Consider the following 27,521-nt stretch of genomic DNA (forward strand, 5'->3'; position numbering starts at 1 on the left):
GGTAGGTCCTACTTTGCCCCAGGAGTAAACAGGAGCAGGGAAAAGCCCCAATCAGAGAGGAGTTGGCCTACATGTTTACATCTACCCTCCACAGAATTTCTAGACAGATTTAAAAGCCCATAGAATTAGATCTGGTTAGTTCTGTCCCTTTCTAGTTGTCCATCAGCTAATTTTAGTTTAAATCTGGTCTACAGCAGGACCCCTCCTCTGCTCTGCCAAGATAGCTGGCATTTGCAGAGGAGCGGGCTTGAAGCTATCTAACAGCCTGAGTAAGAGGATGTCCTAACCATCTGTCACACTTCTTCCGAAATAGGTTCCCCCCCAACTCCTTCAGTGTACTTCCTGTTCCCTACTGATTTTCTTTCCTGCCTTCTAACCACTCCAGTTCTCCACAAAAAGCTTAACAATACTATGAATAGTAACAGCGTATGTTATGCTTTCACATATATTTTTTCCCTCATCTTTCATTATCCCCCTAGACTTGTTGTGGGTAAGGAATGTGTCTTCCAACACTGTTATACTGCACTCTCTGAAGTGCTTAATACAGAGCTCTTCACAGTAAGCACTCAATAAATACTATAGATTGATATTCAACAGATGATCTCTCCCCCACCTTTAAAGCCCTATTAAAACCACATCTTCTCCAAGACGCCTTCTCCAACTAAACCCTCATTTCCTCTTCTCCCATTCCCTTCTACCTCACCCTTGCACTTGAATTTGCACCCTTTATTCACCCTCAGCTCCACAACACTTATGCACATAGCTATAATTTATTTGAATGCCTGTCCCCTCATTTAGGCTGTAAGCTTGTTGAGGGAAGGGAATGTGTCTACCATTTCTGTTGTATTTTACTCTCCCAAAGACTTAGTACAGTGCTCTGCACACAGTAAGCACTTAATCAATATGATTGATTTTATGTTTTCCAAAGCACTTTCATAATGATGATCTCATTTTATCTTTCCAACATTCCTGTAAGGTAGGGAGAGTTAGGTATTATCTCCATTTTAAAGATGAAGAAACTGAGGTACAGATTAAGTAAATGATTTGTCTGAAATCCCACAGCAATCTGGTGGCAAACTGTTATAAGAACCTATGTCTCCTGACTTCTAGATCCATGGTTTTGGTCTACAAAAATAGGGGGGATGAAAGAGTGGCTCAACATGGAATGGGAGAGGAGAAGGAGAAAGTCTGCCAGACTAAGGTAGATAAAATATGTGTAAAGCCAATGGAGTCTGCAGAGGGGAGATCCCCGAGGTCCTTGGAAAGAAAACAAATGATATATGGCTATGGATTCTCCTAAAAACCTTCCCAATGTGAAGGGCAAAGTGCAATGGGCAAGGAGTCCAAAAAAACCATTCTACTTCTTTTAGGGTCAGTTTTCTTCTCCTCACCTCAATCAATCAATGGTAGTTATTGAGCCCTTACTGTGTAGAGAGCACTGGACTAATGTATTATGGACATTTGGAGGTCGAATGAATGAACACAAAACAAAGTGTCTTTAGCCCCTTGGGGAAAAAAAGAGGTTATAAATTCAAACGTTACTGATAATTCTATTTCCAAAGAGAAAAAGGGATAGTGATTGGCTCCCTGTGTTGTTCTGTCTTTCCCTTTGAAAGAGACGAATCATAATGATGAACTTCTGAACAATTATAGAGGCAGAAAAAGGAGTTTGCCTTACCTTCCTCTTTTCATAATCTGAGAATTTGTTCTGAAAAATAAAAACAGCAGAAGTTAGGGAAGAGTTCTTAAGGGGATCCCAGACAAAGGGTTTAAGCAACAGTTGCCTGGCAGCCTTAGAGATTCAAGGACTGTGACAAGGTAGTAGTAGTAGTTGTACTTTCATTCAGTCACATTTTATTCAATCGTATTTATTGAGGGCTGTGTGCAGAGCACCATCCTTAAGTATTTAATGTGTACAGAATACTGTATTAAGCACTAGGAGAGAATACACAGGTGGGAATTACACATGATCCCCGTCCCTTGGCGGGGTTCACAATCTAAGAGTGCGTTAATTCTCCAAAGCCCTAGAGCCAGCTCCGCAGACGATGAGAAAATCCCAACTGGGTCACAGAAGCAAAGGGTCCTGGGCTCTGATCTATTTATTTTATTTTGTTAGTATGTTTGGTTTTGTTCTCTGTCTCCCCCTTTTAGACTGTGAGCCCACAGTCGGGTAGGGACTGTCTCTATATGTTGCCAACTTGTACTTCCCAAGTGCTTAGTACAGTGCTCTGCATTCAGTAAGCACTCAATAAATACGATTGATTGATTGATTGATCCTCAGGAGCAGAAGCACTGTTGGCCCTCTCCTGAAGAAGCAAGAGTAGAGTCAGCATCCCAACCGAGGACACTCAGTTACCAGAGGGATTGTCCCCCACACTACTTGAAAGCCCCTCACTTTTGGTACAGTTCCTGTGCTGCATCTCTCTCTGGAGCCCTTCCTGCAGAATGCTTAGTAAACTGATGCCTACATCTACCTGCGTGAACACCTCAAACAACCAACAAATGACAAGAGAATCACGCAACCCTTATTCGGCTAATCCCGCAGTCCCCAGAGGTATCTATAGAAGGGCACGGTGTCTATCTGAGCCAGGGAGATGATCCTTACCTGCCACTCTGTTTCCTCCCTTGCAAATCTACTTGTGAGTCCATCCGTGCTTTCTATGGACAGCTCTTCTCCATCTCTTTCCAAAAGAGGGAGCAGGTACTGGGAAGGGGGATAATACTCAAGCCCAGATTCTGGAAGAGACCAGAGGCAAGTCTGTCAGTACGGCCAGTCGGGGGGCTCTCACTGGGGGCAAGCTCTGGATTCAAGTCATTGTGAAGACCAGGGAAGAGGTGGTAAACACCCATCAGTAGCCTCCTGAGTCAGTTAAGAAAAAGGGCCAGGGCAGACAGAGGAAGTCCACAATGCACATGTGCATATGCACACATACACTCTCACTCTCTCTCACTCACTCTCTCTCCCTTCTAGAAAGCATGCTACCCTCTATCTGGGCTGGAAGATCTAATGTCCACCCTGGGATACAGGAGACCATTTCAGATCTGTGTCCTAATTACCATTATGGCATGCCAAATTAGAAGCCTAGGCTGCACCCTGACCATTCTCTCCTGCCAGCCTCTTAAGTGATAGGGATACTTGTGGACGGAATACCCAAGTCCCCAGAGCAGAGGCCACTCTGCTAAAAATCTTGAATGGCTGCAGTGTCTGTGCCCTGTATGGGTACGGCCCATGTTGTGCCCACCTTCCACTAGTCCACCTGTGATAAAGCATGACAACTGAATAAGTGGGAGTTGGCCATGTTCCTCTTTCCCTGAGATAAAACCCTATAGAAGAGAGTATTCTGACCCCAAAATGTGGAAAATGTTCAGCCCTGAGAAATGGCATGGTCCAGGCAAATTTTCTACTTCTCCTTTGTCTTTACGAGAACAACCACCAGCTAGGGATATAGGAGAAAAAGATGCAGACTCTGCCACCCATTTATCTCCTTCATATACTGCCCTCCCCACTAACTTGTACAACCAAGGTATTCCTGTGTTCAGCTCTCTCAGGGGCAGCAGGCCCCCAGCCCAGTGGGACTAAAAACTTATGTTCTCGAGCTTTACCTTTACACAGGAACTGCTGAATGGCTTCTGTTCCAGCACTGCAGACAGTCCCCGGAGGATAAATCATAGCTGGAGCGTCAAGCGTCAGACACTGCAGAACATCAAAAGAAGAGTTTTCATCAAAAGCATAAGGGGACTCCACCTCTCCGAGTGGGTGGCTGTCAGGGAGGGCAACCATCACAGTGTTCCTCCCAGCAACCTTCAGGGTCACTGGCAGAAACAGAATACTGCGCTGGGCAGTCCAGTGGTCTGAACCACTGAAACACTGTTTAGTTCTCAGGGTTTTTATTGAGAGATTATATTTCTTCAGGGTCACTGGCAGAAACAGAATACTCAGCTGGGCGGTCAAGTGGTCTGAACCAGTGGAACACTGCTTAGCTCTCAGGGTTTCTATTGAGAGATGATATTTAAGTCCTCAAGGTTTTTTCAAACTTCTAGAAATTCTCATCTAAACTGGGTAAGTCATTTGGAAATAAGCTTTGCGAATTTACTTTTGTTTCAAAAACAAGACAACAAAAAATCCACAGGAGAACATCCACCCTGAGCACTCCAGTACACCCAGCCCTGCCATTTCTCATGGGCCCAAATTCTCCCTTGAAGCCAGTAAATGCCAGCAACACTTCCATCAGTCCTTATGGACTCTGGGACACAGCTGATGCCCGTCACTGAAGCAAACACCCTTGGGAGCCCAGGAACAACTTGTATGGTAACCCCAAATTGACTTCCGAAGTGATACCATTACTGAGAGCGACCCCCCGGGACCCACAATGCTGTTACTGGTTGCCCCCGGGTGCCTAATGTAGCTCTTATGGGTGGATTTATCCATTAGGGCTAATTATGACTAAGTCTAGAATGCAAGGGAGTGAGAGGACAGGATGATGCTGAAATCATCATTTCATCAATGCCAATGTTACCCACTGCCAACCCGATAACAATGGTGCCCATGAAATCTCCATGTGAGCATCAACATAATGTCACCTCAGTCCCCTATTCATTCCCTCCAAACCATTAAGTGGGACTTGGTGCACCTCAACACCACCCAAGGTTATTCGATTTTGGGGTGCTAAGGTTGATCCTCAATGATCTGGATTTGATGGTCCAGCTCTATTGATGGACGCTGTCTTTTCAGCGTGACCCAATTCTCCATCCCCATGACCACATAAGAGAGGCCAAAGACCGAAAGCCAGCTGGCTCTCTACGTACCTCCAGAGTGCGAACGTGAGCCAGCATCTGGGGCAGTCTCTGAATCGGGTTCTCACTAACGTCGAGAGTGCGCAAGCTTCGGAGCTCTCCGAGGGTGTCGGGCAGGTCCTTCAGTTTATTATCTGGAAAAGATCCCCACGGTCACGGTTAACAGCACCTACCTTCAAATGCTTTATTAACTGTCAGTTGGATTTCTGGGGCCGCAGGATAGTTTTCTATCACATGTTCTAATACAGTCAGCCAGCTGCAAGCCAATCAGACTATCCAGATCCTCAGCTAAACAAGTGGCAGCCAGCTGCTTCTGTCACCTAAGCTAACAAGCAGCCCCCTCCACCACCTGTTCTGCTCCCCCTGGCAAGAATGCAAGATGGAAAAGCAACTTACATCAGGTTGACACAATCTCCTTTCCTCATCCCTCAGGCACACCCCCAGTCTCCTGGCTCTCTACCCAGCTGAACCCAAGGGGCCTGACTTCAGATCTTGCCTGTTACCTGGACTTTAATGTTAGTTCCTGTCTAAGCAGACTCTGGGACTGTCCCCTGCTGCAATGAAACCCAATGGCACCTATGATTGCATAATACTTGGATTCTACAATTATGGGCATCAGGACCAGTCGGCATACCTTTCACATTGAGGGTCTGGAGCTGGGCCAGGTCGCCAATGGATTGGGGAAGAAATTTCAACAGATTTTTTTCAACATTTAAGACCTAGGGCAGAGAGAAAAAGAAAAGGCAGACTACAAAACACAGGATTCCCTACAGAGTTACATGGCAGTCTTCCCTGAAGGAAAAGCATGGATATTTCTGGAAAGGACCCTTTATAGATCACATCAATGAGAAACTGTCTACCTAGGCCATCTGCTTTTCTTCCCTGCAAAGCAGACTGCTAAATATGAGTTACTGCTCTGCTCACTTCCTCTTTTTTTAATCGTACTTATTGAGCACATACTATGTGCCAGGCACTGTACTAAACACTGGGGTAGATTTAAGCTAATGAGGTTGGACAGAGTCCAGGGGGTGCTCAAAGTCTTAATCCCTATTTCACTATGAGGTAACTGAGGCCCAGAGAAGTTAAATGACTTGCCCAAAGTCAGAGAGCAGATAAGTGGCAGAGCTGGGAATAGAACCCAGATACTCTCACCTAAGGCCTCTGTTCTTTCCACTAGGCCACGCTGCTTCCTCCAGTTGTGAGCAAAAGAAAATGAAAAATAACACAAACCAATCACTTTTGTACCCTGTTAGCACCTTCAGGAAAAAAAAAAGACCAACTAGGAAGGAAACCTGGGTCTCTTTGAGTGTCTCTCAAATATGACTGAAAACTACAAATATACTAGTCTTCTACCCAGAGCTTTTCCAACTTTAAGAGAGCAAATTAAATATACCTCAAGGAAGAGTCAGCCCTACTGATATTCACCAAGCCTACTTGAAAATGACTACAAACTTCATTCATCCTGGTTTATACCACCCACTAAGCAATCTGCAGCTGAGTGCCTTATTCACTGCTGATATCCCAGCAGGATTTGACTGATCATTTTAGACTAATTGCATCCGAACCCTGGACGTGGCTGGATCAATGCCCTAAATCAAGAGTATTTTTAAAGATGTTTGCAACAAAGCAGATGATGCTTAAGTTGGCTGGAGTCAAACAGATCAGAGGTCGCCACTCTGAAGGGCTAAACAATTGTAGAGATGCCAAGAATGGAGACCAGAGCTCATGGAATGGAGTGGAAATAGGAACCAGATGGAAAGAGCTTAAAATCTGTGAGGGCTGGAAGTTAAGGACATTGCTCTGGCTCTCTCCAGGCCTTGGGGCAGTTGTGACTGAGGGGCATCAGTGAAATGAGGGCTCCTCAGGGGGAAAAATGCCAAATGTGATCATTCAGCATTATGTCTAACAAACAGAAATGTTCTGAAGCCCAAGGCTTTCAGGTTGATTCAAGCCACTGTAATTTTTGAACCCCGCACATACCTTAAGGGTGGTCAACTGTCCGATGTCAGCTGGAAGGGCTGTAAGTTGATTGTCATGAAGGTCCAAAACCTGCATGACAAAGAGCACTCGATCAGAGATTGAAAAGCTCAAAGCAAAACCATGAAGACACTGCTAGCTTCCTCACTGAACCTCACTGCAGAAAGGGGTTTGACACCTAATCCCAAAGTACTGCATGAAAGAAGGATCACTAAAGGGACCTCAGGAGGCAGAGCTAGAGTTTTAGCTCTTAGGAAATCCCTGGAATTTTAGCTGTTGCAAAATGTAAAATTCATTGTCAAAGATGTGGAACACACATTTCTCCTTTAATTATTTTGTCATGAAATGCTGCCCCAGAGCAAAAATGATAAAAATAAACCTTCCACCAAATGGTGCACAGGCCACAACAATCACTCCTTAAATGGTGTCATGGGGCCAGGGGCTAGTTCTAGTGAAGATCAGTTTGGCTTGCTGGTTTGCTTTTGCTTCTGGAATGGAGTTTTAGGAATTTGCCTTTAGAAAATAACGCTCAAACTGAAAAACAACTCTCCATTTTTACTGTTTTCTTAACATTATGACTACCCAAATAGACTGATGACACCATACAAACCCATCCTGGCTCTACATAAATCAGTGTAGTGCATTTATTGGATGAACTGTCTGTACCTCAGTATCTCTTCTGCCAATAATAGAATCAATAGGCTTTTTGGAATCTGGAGGATTCTAGTACTATTAAAAGTGTCAAATATTTTGTTCCGGGGCATTTACCTTCCCACCACTCTGAATAGTGTTCCTGGGGTAATTTTTTGCTTACCACTTCAATGAGTGTCATTTTTCTTCTCCCTCCAAAAGTTGGTCAAGTGCTTGGTTAGCAAATGGCATCATTTGCAACCACAAGAAAGAAGTCACAGTAACTATGTCACTTATTACCATGTGCTAAACTGGAGTAGATAAAAGACACTCAGCTCAGACACAATCCCAGTCTCCCATGGGGATCCTATCTAAGAGAGAGAGAGAGAGAGAGAAAGCAGGTATTTTACCTGCATGTTATAGTAGGAAAACTGAGGTAAGTTATTAATGACTTGCCTAAGGTCACAGAACAGGTCAGCTGCAGAGCTGGGATTAAAATCCATGTTTCCTAACTCCTAAACACATGCTCTTTCTACTAGGCCAAGCTGAAACACTTGCCACATAGATGTTGTCAATTGTGATTTCAAAAAATAAAGACTAAATGAAAACCTGAAATTTGCAATGTATTTTTACCTAAATTTTTATTTTTAAATCCAGTAACAGTCTTCCTGAATTGCATTTTTTAAATCCTTAAAAAATCCACCCTCTATTCATGGTCTATAGCTGTGGCAATTTGAAAATCACTGAGAGTCAGCCATAGCCTTGGGCCAAAAGTGAGCGAGCTTCCTTTAATAAGGTGGTAGTGCAGCAACCTCGGCTTCTAGTCGGCTGCAGCAGGGCCGGTGTTCAGAGCCGAGAGGCGCCTGGTTTTAAAAGGAAGGGAAGAAAAAACTGAGGAAGGAAGAAAAACCAAGGAACCGTGAGTGGGTTTGGTTTTCTCTTTGTGGGGACAAGCAGAAATGAGTATGTCTTGTGATCAATGAAGGTTTCTCATGTACACAGCACAGCTGGGACTATATGACCCCACGATGGCCTTTTCAGTCACACGTGCACTCGTCACTGAAGTGGTGTCTTCTTCAGATATGAAGGGCCACTCTATATCTGACCACTGAAGTGGTGCATGGACTGAAAGACACTGAGAACCACAGCTCTTGGTGAAGGAGCGATGCCTACCGCAGTCTGCTCTCAGGGAAAATTATCAGTTTATAGATTATGCAAACCCCTGCTTCCCTTCCCTCATTCCCCCATAACTTTTCCTTCTTCTGCCTGACTCTTACCTGATCCTTAGCACATTAGCCCTTGGGTATACATCTCAAACCCATCAACGTAACTCCGCCTTACATGCACTGATAAAAGAGGTGGGGAGAGAAGAGGTTGAAACTACAGGCTAAAATTTCTCATTTGGATTATCTCATGATTGCATTGACCACCGTCCCACATTACATGAAGAGTACGCTGGCGGCAAACACAAGAATGGACCGTGCTGTTGCCAGCCAAATACTTCGAGGAATAAATAAAAAGGGACACAGCAGTGGAGTTCCACAGAAGTATTACTGAAAGCGGCCAAACTTACTTTGATCGTCACAAGGCTCAGGAGGCTACAGGACTTAGGAAGAAGAGACGTGAGGTAATTCGAGTGAATGATCAACACCTATTAGGAAAGAATTGTGAAAAGCATTAGGGTTTGCAGGTCAGGTAAATTATCAGCTTGCAGGCTAGTTTCTGTTGTTCTCTCTGAAGACCACTTCACTGAGTCCCTGGAGCCAGGTTCCTTCCCAAGCAGCCTTTCTCTTTGATCTGGCCTTCCCTAGCTGCTCCTGAAGCGTTTGGGAGTGAATGAATGAGTGAGGGAGAGGTGGGAGTCAGACTGCATTCATTAGCAGAATTATTGGGACAGGGTAGCTGCCTCTGGGGTCCTCCCAGCATCGTTAGCAAAGTAAAGGCCAGGAGGAGGGATGTTAGGAGGCAGGGATCAGAGAGGGACTGAATTTCCATTCTGGCCACCTAAAGAGAGCCAATTTGGTTGAATGTCTCCTTTCCTTTACACTTCAGAGTGGGGTCCCTAAATACAGTTGCAATAATACTTTTCTTATGCCGCTGGGAAGCACCAAGAGGAATGCAGCCTCAAAATCACAAATGGTGAAAAAAAAGAATCTCCACCCAAACATATAAGCCCCTACTTACCTTCTTCTGCAGCACCTTGCATGTTGCAAAAGCCCCAAATGGAATCTAATGAAAAGAAACACCATTTTTACCACATCATTGTCCCATTTTCTCCCAATGACTTTGTAATCATTGTTCTGAGCAAACAGAGTAGTAACAGTTGTAGTCATGCTATGTTCTAAGGGATTGGGAAGTACAACAGAACACGAGACCCATTCCTTGCCCACAAGGAGTTTGCTCTCTACTGGGAGAGACCAAGAAATATTCACAAGCAGTGGAACCAGAATGATTGAAATGGAATGATCAAATACAGATATATATATATGCGCACACATGTTGCTGAGGGTGGGCATAAAAAAATAAATACATAAGCTCAAGAGGAAGCTGAAAGATGGATAAGATTCAGGGTGCTGGGTAGAGCAGGTGTGCAGTGATGGTGTTGGCTTTTGATATGGAGTGCTGAGGGTGGAGAGGAACCCGGGAATGTACTCAAGAGAAAGATAATTAGGAGGAAGGTTTGAGGGAATATATGCTTCTGTTTGGATTCCCAGCTACCCACAGGTCACACATCTTAAAGGTCTGGCTGAACATACCTAGAATCATGCTGGATTTTCTATTGGGGCAATTTATCAGGTTCAAGTTTACAAACAGGAATAAGCTGAAAGTGCTTGTGCAGAAGATATGCGAAAGAAATGACAGGGATTTCAGTGTGAGCCAAGCATGGGTAAATGGCATGGATAGTTGGATAGTTGGACGCAAAAGTCATCAGGCCAAAAAGCTTCAGCACTCATCTAGACTTCAATATAAGACAGATTCACAACTAGAACCTAGGTCTTTGGAGGTGACTGTTACCCCCTGGTGCTTTCTACCCTCCTGGAAGCTGCGAATCAACCAATCAATCAATTATTGAGCACCTACTATGTGCAAAGCACTGTACTAAGTGCTTGGGAGAGTACAAAACAGCAGAAGCTAGTAAATGATTGAGTTGTACAAGTTAGAGAAGCCTTTGGTACCACAGTCATCCATAGGTGCCCCCCAGACAACCTTTTGTGCCCAATGGTGCCACCACAACCTGCTTGCCCCTCAAACCCTCAGCAGGCAGCTCAAAGAAGCCCAAAACCAAAGGGGTGAGAGGAATGAAGGAGGGACAAAGGGGAGAAGAGAGAAAGTGCAGGTCACCCAATCTCCTGGGGCACAATTCAACCCAGGCTTTCTGGTGCCAGTCCCCTGCCAGTCTCAGTCCCTGCCCAGACCACCTGGGTGGAGCCTGTGGCCCTGGAATCCAGGTCACAGCAGTGGATGCACTAAAACCAGTATTCAGGCTGAGCCCAAACAGAAATAGAAGCCTTCCATGTGGTGCGGCAGTGCACAGGGTGTGGTTTTTAATTTGGCAAGATTTGGTTTGTGGAGAGCAAGTCTGGCTCCCACAGGGTTCTACCATCCCAGTCTGAGCTGGGCCCACCTTTAGGGGTCTGGGCAAAAATGAGAATTAGATGACATCACTTGAAGAGACAGGCCCATTGGCCTCATCGATTAGCCACCACACATATTCTGGGGTCCCCTGACATCATTCCAACCCACACAGATAACCCCCCCTGCAAAGTCTTGTTTCAAGAAAGAAAGATGAGGGGTAGGGGGAATGTGGCCTTGGGAGAGTCACGAATGTAAGTCCTGAAGATAGTTCTACACCACTTTGGAGAGCCCCGCCTCTCATCTCTACCGCACAGGGCAGGGGGTCTTCTATTTTTTCCCTTATTCTTGCTTTCTCCACATTAAAATCTGTGTGATTTTTTGTGAATAAGCTCTTGAGCAACTTTTAAAAATTCAGACCTTTCTTTAGTTTATTTTCTCTCTTCCCTTGGATTTTTATGGCCCTTGACAAAAAGAAAATTGATTTTCTTGTTCCTGTAACTCCATGTAGTGTTCAAAACAGTGTGGAGAGTCAATAAATATGGTTCACTGACTAATGGCAGCCTCCTAACAAGAAATTAAGTCAGCTAAAATTCACACAATACATATCAAGCATTACCTCTGAGAGCTCACATTTTGATATGTCAAGAATATCATCTGCACCAGCTTCTTTTGCCTGAGAGAAAAAAAACCCACAAAATAAGTCACTTTGCATGCATTCAGAATACTTCGTCATATATTTTAAATGATTGTGAAAAGTTACAAAACCAGAGGATAAAGTTCAATAAGAATAAGTGTAGAGAGGAACAATGATAACAATCAAAAAATGGGAAATACGTGGTCCTGAAAAACTACAGCAGGGAAAAGAAAAATCTAGAAGAATACTGAACCACAAGGTGAATATAACTGAATATAACTGAAGTCCTTTGGTTTCATCAATCAGATGCATCAAGAGAAGTAAATTGCAGTGACCACCCAGGACGTTTTAGACTAAATTGATAAACTAGAGATTAATAAATCCCAGAATCACGTGATGGCCACTTGAGAGCACTAAAGAAATTCGTATGGGAAGTTCTTGGCACAGGTGTAAAACCTATCTTTACAAAGAGAAAAGGTACTAGAAAACTGGCATGTTGCCAGTGAAACTCCCATATATTAAAAAAAGACACTATATGGCAACCCAAGAATTATCTCCATACCTGGAAAAGTAGTAGAAATCCACAATTAAGTTTAGGATCAGTGAGCACTTAGGAAAACACAAACTACTGAGGGTAAAGACAACTTAGCTTCTGGAAGGGGAAACCATGGATCACCATCTTCCCCAGTCTTTGAAGGGGCTCTACAAGTAGGTTGATGTAGAAGAACCGTGGACGTATTACATGTATATTATGAAAATGCTTCTGGCAAGCTTTTATTCATTCATTCAATCAATCATATTTATTGAGCGCTGTGTGCAGAGCACACTAAGCGCTTGGAAAGTACAATTCGGCAACATATAGAGCCAGTCCATACCCAACAATGGGCTCACAGTCTAGAAGGGGGAGACAGACAACAAAACAGAACAAGTAGGCAGGTGTCAATACCATCAAAAAAAATAGAATTATAGATATATACACATCATTTTAACAGCAAATAATTTTTAAAAAACTTAGCACTCATGGCAGTAAGAAGAATATTCTTTCATAGGTCAAAAACTGGCCAAAATATGAGAAAAAAGGAAGAGGGAAATGTGCTTGTTATGTCTGAAATGTAAAAGTGGGATTAATCAATCATTTATTGAGCACTTACTGTGTGCAGAGTACTGTTAAAAGAGCTTGGGAGAGTACATCAAGACAATATAACAGACCCATTCACTGCCCACAATGAGCTTGATCTCTCAGACACAGTGTTTGGAATGGTTTTGTTTATTATCTTTGTAAAGAATCTAGAAAAAGTTGAGTGCGGGGAAATCTCCATATCTGCTGACAACATTATGTTGAAATGCCAGGCAGGTGGGGTGGGCTGTAGGCAGATCTCATAAGATGAATGACATAAAATGGTAAATGAGCTTCAGGATGAACAAATATTCCAAGAGAAAATATCCAACTACACAATGCTGACTTCGACGTTATCGGTCACAATTAGGAATGAGATCTCAGTCGCTGTTCTTTTAAATCACAAGAATAATAATGCTACTTATTAAGCACTTACTATGTGCCACATACTGTGATAAGCACTGAGGTAGATACGCAATAATCAGATCACATTTCCTGTCCCAATCTGAGAGGGAAGGTATCTCATCCCCATTATACAGAACAGAAAGCTGAGGCACAGAGAGGTTAAGTGGTCACACAGCAGACAAGTGGTAGAGCACTGGTTCTTCTAACTTCCAGCCCCATGCCCTTTCCACTATGCCACGCCATTCAATGTTGGTTAGTAGCCAAACATTAGGCATCGATAACCAAGGGAAAGGAAACGAGAGATGTAGTTTTCCCAATCAATGGTATTTATTGAGTGCCTACTACATGTGAGGCACTGTACTAAGCTCTTGGGAGAGGACAATACAACAGAATTAGCAGACACATTCCCTGCCCTTGATGAGCTTAAAGCAGTTCTGGTTGCCACGTTTTAGCATGGGCATAATAGAGCTGGAGAAGGTACAAGTAAGAGCAATCACGGAAGTTACCGTATGAGGACAAATTGAAATAGTAAGACCCCCTTTAGTCTGGAAAGGCAAACATTAAGACGGAACAAAGCCTGCGAGATGATGTTCACTAAACACCCATTAATAAAAGGTATCACTAGGTAACAGAAGATACAACAGGTACACTCACCACGCACATCTGGTATTCAAGACGTTTCCGAGCCTCCTCACTTGGTTTCTTTTTACGAAAGAAGAGCGGCATCTTTCTTTTTTCACAAATGGTCCTTTTTGACACTGGATCAAGATTAGTGAGATTTAGTGCGATTAGAGGCAGATGAGGCATTACAGTTCCAAGCAAAACTGTAAGAGAGAAAACACTCTATTTTTCTCTATCCTAGGCTAAGAGATTAATTTCTCGACAACAAATAAAGCACTTGCCTGTCACTCTCGTCCTTAAAACCAAATTGACTTTTTTTCTCCTAAATGTGATAAAGCCTGTTGGATTATCAGCACACGGTTCTACTCATTTTCAAATATTCTGGAGTAGCACCACTGTTGTTTCTCCGATGCAGACCTGGTTTTACAAGGCCTAGACATCTGAAACAGACAAACTACATTTTGACTAACAAAAACTGAAGAGAAAGTGGAGTTGCTCTGAAGGGCCTAAAATGAGATTCTTCGAAGGCCTCTTGATAGTTGGGGGTGGGTCTCTGGCACTGCTGTTTCAGTCTTAGCCTAGTACACACCTTTGACCAACTCAAAGTATGTTAAAGAAGCATGGCCTAGTGGATAGAGTATGGGCTAAGGGAGCCAGAAAAAAATGGGTTCTTATCCCAGCTCTGCCTCTTGTCTGCTGTAGGGTCTTGGGCAAGTCACTTAATTTATCCAAGCCTCATTTACTTCCATCTGTAAAATGGTGATTAAAACTTTGAGCACCATGTGGGCATGGACTATGTCCAACTTGATTAACTTGTATCTACCCCAGCACTCAGCACAGTGCCTGTGCCTGGCACATAGTAAACGCTTAACAAATACCATTTAAAAAAAAAGGGGGAATATCACTCCATTATACTGCCCCTTGATTTTGTTGCACACTGCATTTCTTCCATCCTTACGGAACTAATACAAATGTGTCCTTTCCCTCCTCTCCTTTTAGAGGATGTAGTGACAAAGGGCTGAATGGAGCCCACAAATGAATTCCAAACTTTGTGGAGATAAAACAAGGTGACAATCCTTCATTCATTCATTCAATCATATTTATGGAGCGCATACTGTGTGCAAAGCACTATGCTAAGAGATTGGGAGAGTTTGATACAGCAACAGACACATTCCCTGCCCACAATGAGCTCACAGTGTCCCCAACCTTCTAGTTAACACCAAGGAAACACATACTATGATGGCAGAGTCAAATTTAGGGCAGTGGAGAAAATCACAATTCGTTTCCACCTAGAAGATGCAGTCTATACTGATATTAGGCTCATTACTTGGTCCCCTCCTGCCTCTTCTCCCATCTGCCAATTGCCAGAACATGATTTGAGGTTAAGCAATGATCAGCTGGTTTGGATATTCCAAATACTATACTCGGCCATTCTATTTCTTGCCGCTGTCCATCGAGGGCCCCGGACTGTCAGTGTCGCACTGGCCTTTACAACTACATTTACCCCAGAGGTGAACATCACCATCAGTGGCATCCCATTCAAACACAGAGGGATGGCTATATTTTACAAACAGCAGAACTAATCGAGCAACTTCATGCCCCCGATTCCCCGCCCAAAGACATCACTGACTGTGGGATCGTTGTGGGGAGGGGCTGTCACTATTGTTGTATTGTACTTTCCCAAGTGCTTAGTACAGTGTTCTGCACACAGTAAGCGCTTAATAAACACAACTAAATGACCTTGTTACCGCCCCCACTACAGTATGCCACCCCAGAAGTGTAGTGGTCCACTGAACCGCCCATGGGACCACGAAATTCCCTACCGGGAGTTCTTGGCGATGGGAGCCTTCTTCCTCCGGCCCTAGAGACGAGAGGCGGGGACCTGCCCACCCTGCTCCGCTTTCCTTCAAGTTGCAGGAAGTGAGGCAGAGAAAGAAAAAAGGGGAGATGGGGGAGCGGGGAAGAAAGAGGAAGGGGAAGTGGGAAGACAAAATGGGGATTAAGAGTGTGAGCCCAACGCGGGGCAGGGACTGTGTCCAACCAGACTACCTAGTATCTACCCCAGCAATTAGAACAGGGCTTTTCACTCATTCTTTCATTCATTCAATTGCATTTATTGAGCGCTTGCTGTGTGCAGAACACTATACTAAGCGCTTGGAGAGTATAATTCAGCCACAAATAGGGACAATCTAGACTGTGAGCCCACTGTTGGGTAGGGACCATCTCTATATGTTGCCAACTTGTACTTCCCAAGCATTTAGTACAGTGCTCTGCACACAGTAAGCGCTCAATAAATACAATTGATTGATTGACAACCCCTGCCCAACAACAGGCTCATGGTATAGAAGAGGGGAGGCAGACATCAAAACAAGTAAACAGGCATCTATATAAGTACATATAAGTATAGATATATACACATCATTAGTAAAGTAAATGGAATAATAAATATGTACATACATACACAAGAGCTGTGGGGCGGGGAGGCGGGCAGAGCAGAGGGAGCGAGTCGGGGTGAAGGGGAGGGGAGGAGGAGCAGAGGAAGGAGGGGGGGCTTGGTCTGGGAAGGCCTCCTGGAGGAGGTGAGCTGTCAGGAGGGCTTTGAAGGGAGGAAAAGAGCTAGTTTGGCGGATGTGTGGAGGGAGGGCATTCCAGGCCAGAGGTAGGACGTGGGCATGGGGTGGATGGTGGGACAGGCGAGAACGAGGCCCAATCAATCAATCAATTGTATTTATTGAATGCTTACTGTGTGCAGAGCACTGTACTAAGCGCTTGGGAAGTACAAGTTGGCAACATATAGAGACAGTCCCTACCCAACAGTGGGCTCACAGTCTAGAAGGGGGAGACGGAGAACAAAACCAAACATATTAACAGAATAAAATAAATAGAATAGATACGTACACGTAAAATAAATAAATAAGGTTATTTATTTATTTAAAGTGAGGTTAGCAGCGGCAGAGGGGCGGAGGGTGCGGGCTGGGCTGCAAAAGGAGAGAAGAAAGGTGAGGTAGGAGAGGGCGAGGTGATGGACAGCTTTGAATCAATCAATCGTATTTATTGAGTGCTTACTGTGTGCACAGCACTGTCCTAAGAGCTTGGGAAGTCCAAGTTGGCAACATATAGAGACAGTCCCCACCCAACAGTGGGCTCACAGTTTAGAAGGGGGAGAGAGAGAACAAAAGGTGAGGTAGGAGAGGGCGAGGTGATGGACAGCTTTGAAGCCAGTAGTGAGGGGTTTTTGGCTTGATAGCTTGGCACCTAGTAAGCGCTTAACAAGTACCATAATGATCACGCCCGCTATTATTACAAGCAGAAGACGAGGGACCCCTAGGCCTTAAGCGCTTAGTACAGTGCTCTGCACACAGTAAGCGCTCAATAAATACGATTGATGATGATGATAAACCGGTCTGGGAAAGGGCCCAGCAGGACCTCTCCCCCTCGTCATCCCCTCATCTTACCTCCTTCCCTTCCCCACAGCATCTGTATATAAGTTTGTCCATATTTATTACTCTATTTATTTTACTTGTACATACCTATTCTATTCTATTTTGGTTTTGGTTTGGTTTTGTTGTCCGTCTCCCCCTTCTAGACTGTGAGCCCACTGTTGGGTAGGGACCGTCTCTCTGTGTTGCCAACCTGGACTTCCCAAGCGCTTGGTCCAGTGCTCTGCACGCAGTAAGCGCTCAATAAGAGAAGCAGCGTGGCTCAGTGGAAAAGAGCACCTAGTAAGCGCTCAATAAATACGACTGATGATGAAAAGAGCCCGGGCTTTGGAGTCAGAGGTCAGGGGTTCAATCAATCAATCAATCAATCAATCGTATTTATTGAGCGCTTACTATGTGCAGAGCACTGTACTAAGCGCTTGGGAAGTACAAATTGGCAACACATAGAGACAGTCCCTACCCAACAGTGGGCTCACAGTCTAAACGGGGGAGACAGAGAACAGAACCAAACATACCAACAAAATAAAATAAATAGGATAGAAATGTACAAGTAAAATAAATAAATAAATAGAGTAATAAATATGTACAACCATATATACATATATACAGGTGCTGTGGGGAAGGGAAGGAGGTAAGATGGGGGGATGGAGAGGGGGACGAGGGGGAGAGGAGGGAAGGGGCTCAGTCTGGGAAGGCCTCCTGGAGGAGGTGAGCTCGAATCCCGACTCCACCACCTGTCTGCTGTGTGACCTTGGGCAAGTCACTTAACTTCTCTGAGCCTCGGTTGCCTCATCTGGGAAATGGGGGTTAAGAGTGTGAGCCCCACGTGGGACAACTTGATCACCTTGTATCCCCCCCAGCGCTTAGAACAGTGCTCTGACATAGTAAGCGCTTAATAAATGCCATTATTATAATTATTATTATTATAAATACGATTAATTGATTGATTGATTGACTGATTGATTGACCGGCCCGGCCACCCACCTGGCGGATCGGGGAGGGCGAGGCCGATGGCTCCGAGGAGGCCGCAGGGCGCCGCTGCCCCCGCTGCCCTCAACCAACATGGCGGCAGAGGCGTCCCCGCGGCTCTCGCGAGACCCGGCCCCCTATATCCGGCGGGCCCCGGCCGCTTCCGGCCTCTCGGCTCCTTGCTCGCGGGCGGTGGTGGTGGTGCAACGTGCCCTCGGTCGTCCCGAATCCGGGTTCATCCGACACCGACACCGGCCCCGCCGCCCCGGGACCGCCCCGCCGGGACCGCCATGCCTCCCAAGTTCGACCCCAACGAGATCAAAGTCGGTGCGTGACGGGGATGGGGAGGAATCGGGTGGATGGGGGGCCGCCCCCCTGCCCTCTGGACTGTCAGTCAATCAATCAATCAATCGTATTTATTGAGCGCTTACCGTGTGCAGAGCACTGTGCTGAGCGCTTGGGAAGTCCAAGTTGGCAACATATACAGTCCCCACCCACCAGTGGGCTCACAGTTTAAAAGGGGGAGACAGAGAACAAGACCAAACATACTAACAAAATAGAATAGATGTGTACAAGTAAAATAGAGTAATAAATATGTACAAACATCATCATCATCATCAATCGTATTGAGCGCTTACTGTGTGCAGAGCACTGCTAAGCGCTTGGGAAGTCCAAGTTGGCAACATAGACAGTCCCCACCCAACAGTGGGCTCACAGTCTAAAAGGGGGAGACAGAGAACAAAACCAAACGTACTAATAAATAGAATAGATATGTACAAGTTAAATAAGTAGAGAAATAAATATGTACAAACATCATCATCATCAATCGTATTGAGCGCTTACTGGGTGCAGAGCACTGGACTAAGCGCTTGGGAAGTACAAATTGGCAACATACAGAGAAGGTCCCTACCCAACAGTGGGCTCACAGTCTAAAAGGGGGAGACAAAACCAAACATACTAACAAAATAAAATAAATGGAATAGATATGTACAAGTAAAGTAAATAAGTAAATAGAGTAATAAATATGTACAAACATATATACAGGTGCTGTGGGGAAGGGAAGGAGGTAAGATGGGGGGATGGAGAGGGGGACATATATACAGTTAAACGAGTGCGCCCCAGTCAAACCCTCCACGTTACCTCGCAGGCCCAGGACCGGCCGTTTTCCCTGTGAAAAAACTTTCTAGACTGTGAGCCCACTGTTGGGTAGGGACTGTCTCTATATGTTGCCAACTTGTGCTCCCCAAGCGCCTAGTACAGTGCTCTGCACACAGTTAGTGCTCAATAAATGCGATTGATTGATTTCCCTGTCGCCGCAGGCCACCCCTCATCATTTCCCGCCCCGCGCCAGGCAAACCTGGTTACCGCGGAGAGCTGCCAAGGCTCCTGCCCGGCCTTAATAATAATGGCATTTATTAAGCGCTTACTATGTGCAAAGCACTGTTCCAAGCACTGGGGAGGTTACAGGGTGATCAGGTTGTCCCACGTGGCGCTCACAGTCTTAATCCCCGTTTTACAGATGAGGGAACTGAGGCTCAGAGAAGTGAAGTGATTTGCCCAAAGTCACACAGTTGACAATTGGTGGAGCTGGGATTTGAACCCGTGACCTCTGACTCCAAATCCCGGGCTCTTTCCACTGACAATGGTGTCTACGTTTTGTCCTTAGTATTCCTGAGATGCACAGGTGGGGAAGTCGGTGCTACATCTGCTCTGGCTCCAAAGATTGGACCGCTGGGCTTGGTGAGTTGACGGCGTTCATTATTAAGGAGTGGGGTGCACCCAAGATAACTAGTACCTGTCCCGCGTGGGGAGAAAGGGCAGGCTTTCTCTCCCCAATTTACAGATGAGGAAACCGAGGCACCAAGAGATTGTGACTCGCCCAGGATCATGTAGCAGGCGACGGCCAGGATTCCTATTTCCCTGTGCCCATTCCACTAGGCCCATGATGCTTCATTCATGTAAGCTTGCTTGGTCAATAGTTATTTGCCGGGTGTCTACTTTTGAGGGATACTTTGGAACCGTGAGCTTTTAAAGCATCCGTCAACTGATGAAGTGGGCTTGCGTACACATTTAAATCATTCAGTGGTATTGAGTGCTTACTGTGCAGAGCACTGTACAAACATCTGGGAAACTACAATATGATTTGGTAGATATAACTTGTACCTGTAAGGAGCTTACAGTCCCTACCGGGAGAGAGATGTTAAAAAATTGGTTACTGATGGGGGGAATTGGATAAATTTGTCCACAGTCAACTGGAGAAGCTTCGAAATCCAGAACCAAAAGACTTCCTCTCCCATTCCATGTTTTTTCATAGATGTATAGGTTGGTCGGGGGGAGGAGGGTAGTTTGTGCTTCGTGACTGTACTTAACCGCATCTGTCTTTATTTCTCTAGTCTCCCAAAAAAGTTGGTGATGACATAGCGAAAGCAACTGGTGACTGGAAGGGATTGAGGATCACAGTTAAACTTACCATCCAAAACAGACAGGCCCAGGTACTTTTCTTTCTGACCTTGGACGAAGGGGGTGGGAGGAAGTGGTATGTGACTTTCTCAAGAGGGCAGCCACCCGCCACTATACCTGTCTTAAATCCAAGTGACCGGTATTTACCAGTGGTAGGCTTAGAAGAATCTCCAGCTGTAGGAAGCAGGGCTCTCCTGGCTCATGGAGAGTTCTGTGCCGAAAGGCTGGAAACATGACCAGAACTTTTCAGTTATTTTGGATGGTCTGAATTGGACCTGGTAAATGATTATTGCCCACTCGGGTGCTTGATGGGGCCCGGAGTTCAACCGGTGCCTTAACTGATCGGTTTGTCTTGCTTCAGATTGAGGTGGTTCCCTCTGCCTCGGCCCTGATCATCAAAGCCCTTAAAGAGCCACCACGTGACAGAAAGAAGCAAAAAAACAGTAAGTTTTCTCCCCGATAAATTGAGTTATTAAAGTTATGAGGTACCCACACTGGATGGCTGTATATGCCACATTCCACACGGAATGTGTTCCCAATTCAGTACAGATGTGCAGGGAGGGGTATATTTCTCTCATCTGTGTGGGGATTAGTGGAAGGGTAAAATTCTTAAAGGACTTCGTGGATGGTGTAAGCCCTTGGGGGAGGGATCACTTGTCCTTCAAAATAAATGTCAAAGATATTGTTCTTTCATTTAGCCACCCGCCACTGTGCCTAATCAGTAATAACGTTGGTGGGCACAATCCAGTGGTGAGCAGATAGAAAACCCCAGCTTAGGAAACAGGGTTATTCTGCTTGTGGATGACTCTGTGCCGAAAGCATGGGAACAACCCACAATGAAACCAATAAACTGGTGAAGGGATGCAATACACCTGCTGGGATGAGTGGCATTGAAGGGCCCAACTGATGGGCTCTGGTTTCTTTTCTGCAGTCAAACACAGTGGCAGTGTCAGCTTTGATGAAATTGTCGGTATTGCTCGTCAGATGAGGCATCGATCCTTGGCCAGGGACCTTTCTGGTGAGTTAAACTGCTGTTCCTCCAAGCTAATAAGCAATTGTGGAATTTGTTAAGCACTGGGGTTGATGCAGGTTAATTGTCTTGGAGTTGTTCCCTGTCGCCCATGGGGTTTACAGTCTAACAGTGATTCTTGTTACCGCTATCCATGATGGCTTCCTTATCATCAAAGCCTTCTCTGATTAATCAGTTGTTTCCCGTACATTTTATTTCAGTATCCCTCTCCCTCACTAGGCCGTAGGTTCCTTGAAGTCAGACTGTCTACTAACTCTTAGTTGTAGTCTCCCAAACACGTAGTGCAGTCCTGTGCTCAATAAAAATGTTTAACGCCCTCCTCAGTCCCCCTGCCCTCACCATCTTTTTCCCCAAAGTGACCTGAACAGTATTTTAAAGATGAAGTTAAATCGTCTGTCATGATCTCCAGTCCCTCCCTCCTGTCCCCTCTTCAACTCCTCCATCTTTACCTTGGTTAAAATCACATCTCCAAGACACCTTCCCCAATTTTAAAGCTTCTCTTGCCTACATTGCCTATGTACTTGAACCCCTTAACAATGAGGCCTCGTAAGTTGAAGGTGTCGATACTGACTTCAAACTGAGCTTGTACTTGTCGTGGGTCAGAACTCAAACTGGCAGCAGGCAGGTCTTATAAATATTTGAAGATTTGCTCTGTTCTGAATACAGGAAAATGCACAAGCCCTGTGTGTTAGGAGGATACTGCAGCATGTAGGATGAGACAGTGACAGGTTCTGCTTGGATTTGGGGTGAGTGAGCCACCTGAAACTTTGATGCCTCTTTACTTCTAAATCCTAGGAACTATTAAGGAGATCTTGGGCACAGCCCAGTCTGTGGGCTGCAACATTGATGGCAGGCATCCCCATGATGTCATCGATGACATTAACAGCGGTGCTGTGGAGTGTCCAGCTGTAAGTTCCCCCTAGATGTTCAGTCGGGGTTTTAGGGTCAGAGACCATGTGGTGCTGTTTAACTAATTGGCCTCTTATTTTTATTTTCCACAGAGTTAAAGCAGCAGGGAAGAGTTGCAATAAATGAACATTTGACAACTGTTGGACTCTTAATTTCTCACCCTGGAGCCATGCTGCCACGATGGGAAGCCGGCTTGGCTTCAACTTGTGTGATCTGGTTGGTTAGGGTTAGGTTGTCTGCTTCTGGCCAGAACAGGTCCCATTCATTTTAAGTAGGAGGGAGAACAGGTATTGAATTCCCATTTTCCAGATGAGGTAACTGAGGCACAGATAAGTGAAGTGACTTGCCCAATGACACACAATAAGCAATCGGCAGAGCTGGGATTAGAACCCAGACCTGCGCTCTTCCTGGAAAGTGTCCCTCCCTCTCCCCTGCTGCCTTTGGGCAAATGGTTTAGAGCAGTGACTCCAACTGGGCACCATTTCACTGAGTGGCATGGTCCAGGCATGCTCAGGAGCAAAAGTGGATGAGGGGGATGGAAAAAAGGCAGGCACTGGACAATGCTGGAATTTAGATCTTATTCTCATTATCACTTACGGATGGTGCAAAATGTGCAGATATCCCCCATTTGGCTTTTCTGTAATTAGTCATTTGAAGGGAGAAAGTGACTTGGTTGCTGGTTGTTTTCTTCTGTTATTATGCTGTGGGGTCCCTCGGGCCTGTGTTTGAATTGCTGGCGGAGATGTCTCAAGTATTTTGGTACCACTAATCAGAAAGGAATGCTCAGGGTGTTTGGTTTATTTCTGTGGTATTCTGTGTGTCGGGACAAAAGACCAGACTTTGTTCAGGAAACCTCGTGGTGGTACTTTGCAGCTAGTAATGCATCAATATATAGGTTTCCTGCATTCTAGCCCATCACTTTTCACATGCCAAATGGAGAAGCGTTTTCCACCCCTGATTCCCCAGTTGTTGATCCTGAATGCTCATCTCCCATAACCCCAACACTCTTGCCGTGGTCCACTGAGCCACACTGCTTCTCTGAACCTTAGAGCAACCAGATTGGATTTTGGTTTTATTAAAATTGACCTAAATCCTAGTAGAAAATAAGGAAATTTATTAAATTTTCCTATTAAATAAGGGTATTTATTTTACTTGTATATATCTTTTTCTTTTGTTAACATGTTTTGTTTTGTTGTCTGTCTCCCCCTTCTAGACTGTGAGCCCGCTTTTGGGTGGGGACCGTCTCTATATGTTGCCAACTTGTACTTCGCAAGGGCTTAGTACAGTGCTCTGCACACAGCGCTCAATAAATACGATTGATATTTTCACACCACTCATTCATTCAGTTGTATTTATTGAGGGCTTACTGTGTGCAGAGCACTGTACTAAGCGCTTTGGAAGTACAAGTTGGCAACATATAGAGACGGTCCCTACCCAACAGCAAGCTCACAGTCTAGAAGGGGGAGACGGACAACAAAACAACATTAACAAAATACAATAGAATAAATATGTACAAGACAAAGAGTAATATGTACAAACATAACATACAGGTGCTGTGGGGAGGGGAAGGTGTTAAGGCAGGGGGAAGAGGGGGCTCTGTTGGGAAGGCCAACAAGCGTAGCTCCCCTTTTTTTTCCTCTATCTCAAATGTTTTAGGGGAGAAACATGTTTTTGTACCCTTACCAAGTGCTTTGTGAAAGCCCTTCAATAAATCCTGATAGCAAAGGAGGTCCTGCTTTTCAAAATTAACCCCTCAGTGTGGAATGACTGGAATGAACAATGCCACCTACCTACCAAGTGCTTTAGACAGCCTTTTGTAGCTCTTTACACTGACTCCTTATGCTATCCACTTCCATCATGGGTGACAACCAATCTACCTTGTCATAACCTCTCCCTCTTTGCCATCTTGGATTTCCTCCTGCCTCCTAAGATACCTGTGTGGATGTCCAAATAGAATCTCCACCTTTGTGAGTCCACATCAAATCCTCTCTGATCAGTGGTATTTATCAAGCGTGTGCATGCAGAGCACTGATAAGTGTTCAGGAGAATGTAGCATAGTAGGCACACTGCCCATAAGGAGTTTATAGTCATAATAATGATGGCATTTAAGTGCTTACTATGTGCAAAGCACTGTTCTAATCGCTCAGTCTCTTGTGGGCTCCTCCCCCTCCCATCCCCTTATTGTAGGGGTTCCAACTGGATGTCTGCCCACCATCTAAAACTCAACATGTCTAAGACTGAACTTCCCTCCCAAACCCTGCCCTCTCCCTGACTTTCTCATCACTGTTGACAGCACTACCATCCTTCCTGTCTCACAAGCCCACAACCTTGGTGTCATCCTCGACTCCACTCTCTCGTTCACCCTTCACATCCAATACGTCACCGAAACCTGCCGGTCTCCACAGCATTGCCAAGATCCGTCCTTTCCTCTCCATCCAAACCCCTACCCTGCTCGTTCAAGCTCTCATCCTATCCCGACTGGACTACTGCATCAGCCTCCTCCGATCTCCCGTCCTCCTGTCTCTCCCTACTTCAATCCATACTTCATGCCGCTGCCCAGATCATCTTTGTGCAGAAACGTTCTGGGCATGTTACTCCCCTCCTCAAAAATCTCCAGTGGCTACCAATCAACCTACACATCAGGCAAAAACTCACCCTCGGCTTCAAGGCTCTCCATCACCTCGCCCCCTCCTACCTCACCTCCCTTTTCTCCTTCTACAGCCCAGCCCGCACTCTCTGCTCCTCTGCCGCTCATCTCCTCACTGTGCCGCGTTCTCGCCTGTCCCACCGTCGACCCCCCGGCCCACATCATCCCCCTGGCCTGGAATGCCCACCCTCCCTCTGCACATCTGCCAAGCTAGCTCTCTTCCTCCCTTCAAAGCCCTACTGAGAGCTCACCTCCTCCAGGAGGCCTTCCCAGACTGAGCCCCCTCCTTCCTTTCCTCCTCCCCACCCCCCCATCTTACCTCCTTCCCCTCCCCACAGCACCTGTATATATGTTTGTACGTATTTATTACTCTATTTTATTTGTACATATTCTATTCATTTTATTTTGTTAATATGTTTTGTTTGTCTCCCCCTTCTAGACTGTGAGCCCACTGTTGGGTAGGGACCGTGTCTCTACGTTGCCAACTTGTACTTCCCAAGCGTTTAGTACAGTGCTGTGCACACAGTAAGCAGTCGATAAATACGAATTAATGAATGACCTCTGACTCCAAAGCCCGTGCTCTTTCCCAAGCGCTTAGTACAGTGCTCTGCACACAGTAAGTGCTCAATCAATCAATCAATCGTATTCATTGAGCGCTTACTGTGTGCAGAGCACTGTACTAAGCGCTTGGGAAGTACAAGCTGACAACATAAAGAGACAATCCCTACCCAACAGTGGGCTCACAGTCTAGAAGGGGGAGACAGAGAACAAAACCAAACATACTAACAAAATAAAATAAACAGAATAGATAGGTACAAGTAAAATAAATAAGTAAACAGAGTAATAAATATGTACAAACATATATATATATACACAAGTGCTGTGGGGAAGGGAAGGAGGTAAGATGCAGGGAATGGAGAGGGGGACGAGGGGGAGAGGAAGGAAGGGGCTCAGTCTGGGAAGGCCTGCTGGAAGAGGTGAGCTTTCAGTAGGGCCTTGAAGGGAGGAAGAGAGCTAGTTTGGCGGGTGGGCAGAGGGAGGGCATTCCAGGCCCGGGGGAGGACGTGGGCCTGGGGTCGATGGCGGGACAGGAAGGCTGAGTAGGTGCGAATGAGGTTGTCGTTATTGTAACTTGGTGATAACAAGGGCCTTTTTCCCGGGGTGGGGCGTGGGGGGAGTCAGAACCGGACCGGGAAGGGGGGTTGGGGGCCACTATAAGGAAGGTCGCTTAAGTGGGTGGGGGTGGAAGCAGGGGGCGTCCATGGCGGCGCTCGGAGGAGAGGATCCCTCCGGGAGCAGTGGGGTCGATGCGGTGTGATGGCGGGAGGGCAGGCCTCTCGATTGATTGATTTCCACTGAGCCACGCTGCTTCCAGCTTCTATAAATCACAGGTAACGAGATGAAGTGTTCAAAAGGCATGGGAAGTGCAGAAGGGAGGGAGTCAGGGAAAAGGGGGGCTTAAGGCGGGGGGGGGGGTGGGGGGGGACCCTTGGGAGCAATGTGATCTTGATAAGGTTTTGAAAGTAAGAGTGGAGTCTGTAAAGATGGAGTTCTGGAGTAGAAGTAGGATGTAGGAAAGGAGGTGCTAGGTTAGAAAAGGGTATAGAGCTGGGCTATAGCAGGAAGTGAGTGGTATACCAGGGGGTCAAGGGAGGTAGGATATTATCTTTGGTGATGGGAAAGATGGTTTTGGTAGCATAATGATTTAGACATGTTCACTTTGAGATGTCAACAGGACATCCAGGCAAAGATGTCTTAAGTCAGAAGGAAATGTAAGTCTTCCCTCTTCAGCTTACATTTCACTTGTTCCCATTGCCTTTGAGTCAATCGACCTGCCCCCCACCCCCGCCTTCACTGCCTTCACTGATTATTTTTTCTTCTGCTAATCTACTCTCTATGCCTCATTCACCAACCTCTTGCTTATGCCTCCCTGCCTGGAACTCCCTCCCACTTGAAATCCTTCAGACCACAGGTCTCACCATTCATTCAATTGTATTTATTGAGCACTGTACTAAGCGCTTGGGAAGTACAAGTTGGCAACATATAGAGACGGTCCCTACCCAACAGTGGGCTCACAGTCTAGAAGGGGGAGACAGACAACAAAACAAAACATATTAACAAAATAAAATAGAATCTCCAAAACCGTTTTGAAATCACATTTCCGAAAAGCCTTCCCCACTTAATCCCCAGTCTCCCCAACTGCCATCTCAGCATTTCAGTGCTACCCAAGCCATTGTGTATTCACAACTGCCTGAATCTCATACATGTCCCATTTTCCTTCTTCCTATCTGTAAATTATTTTAGTGTCTGTC

General features: G+C 45.6%; 2 protein-coding genes and 1 non-coding gene across 6 annotated transcripts in view; 2 read left to right on the top strand and 1 right to left on the bottom strand.

Moving 5' to 3' along the window:
- Positions 1-15,654, bottom strand: part of LRSAM1 (leucine rich repeat and sterile alpha motif containing 1) — a 36,200-nt gene extending 20,546 nt beyond the window's left edge. For 3 of the 4 annotated variants that reach the window (XR_005450370.1, XM_038745378.1, XM_038745376.1), the window contains exons 1-11: positions 15,578-15,654; positions 13,788-13,957; positions 11,594-11,650; positions 9,586-9,630; positions 8,975-9,052; positions 6,775-6,843; positions 5,429-5,513; positions 4,807-4,928; positions 3,604-3,694; positions 2,606-2,736; positions 1,679-1,708 (exon numbers count right to left, since the gene is read on the bottom strand). Coding sequence is in view for 3 of the 4 variants with exons in the window: in XM_038745378.1 (XP_038601306.1) it covers positions 1,679-1,708; positions 2,606-2,736; positions 3,604-3,694; positions 4,807-4,928; positions 5,429-5,513; positions 6,775-6,843; positions 8,975-9,052; positions 9,586-9,630; positions 11,594-11,650; positions 13,788-13,940 (861 nt within the window). In the remaining variant the exon portion in view is untranslated. The remainder of the gene's footprint in view (positions 1-1,678; positions 1,709-2,605; positions 2,737-3,603; positions 3,695-4,806; positions 4,929-5,428; positions 5,514-6,774; positions 6,844-8,974; positions 9,053-9,585; positions 9,631-11,593; positions 11,651-13,787; positions 13,958-15,577) is intronic. The other variant, XM_038745377.1, reaches the window with a different exon arrangement.
- A 2,688-nt stretch (positions 15,655-18,342) lies between these two features.
- RPL12 (ribosomal protein L12) lies at positions 18,343-22,699 on the top strand. Its single transcript, XM_038745108.1, has 7 exons — positions 18,343-18,490; positions 19,830-19,903; positions 20,557-20,655; positions 20,985-21,066; positions 21,555-21,641; positions 22,449-22,561; positions 22,655-22,699. Exons 1-7 carry the CDS (start codon positions 18,454-18,456, stop codon positions 22,658-22,660), a joined length of 498 nt encoding a protein of 165 aa, XP_038601036.1. The 5' UTR covers positions 18,343-18,453; the 3' UTR covers positions 22,661-22,699.
- Positions 21,325-21,455, top strand: LOC119927598. The gene has a single exon (XR_005450585.1). It is a non-coding gene; the product is annotated as a small nucleolar RNA SNORA65 (small nucleolar RNA).
- Positions 22,700-27,521: the final 4,822 nt, after the last annotated feature.

This window comes from Tachyglossus aculeatus, chromosome 4, assembly GCF_015852505.1.
Source record: "Tachyglossus aculeatus isolate mTacAcu1 chromosome 4, mTacAcu1.pri, whole genome shotgun sequence".
Taxonomy (NCBI): domain Eukaryota; kingdom Metazoa; phylum Chordata; class Mammalia; order Monotremata; family Tachyglossidae; genus Tachyglossus; species Tachyglossus aculeatus.

Excerpts from the sequence above, each read along its gene's own strand:
- RPL12 (XM_038745108.1), top strand. The coding sequence starts at position 18,454 with ATGCCTCCCAAGTTCGACCCCAACGAGATCAAAGTCG. Across the intron at positions 18,491-19,829 it reads CCCCAACGAGATCAAAGTCG|TATTCCTGAGATGCACAGGT; the intron begins GTGCGTGACGGG and ends TTTTGTCCTTAG. Across the intron at positions 21,067-21,554 it reads CAGAAAGAAGCAAAAAAACA|TCAAACACAGTGGCAGTGTC; the intron begins GTAAGTTTTCTC and ends TCTTTTCTGCAG.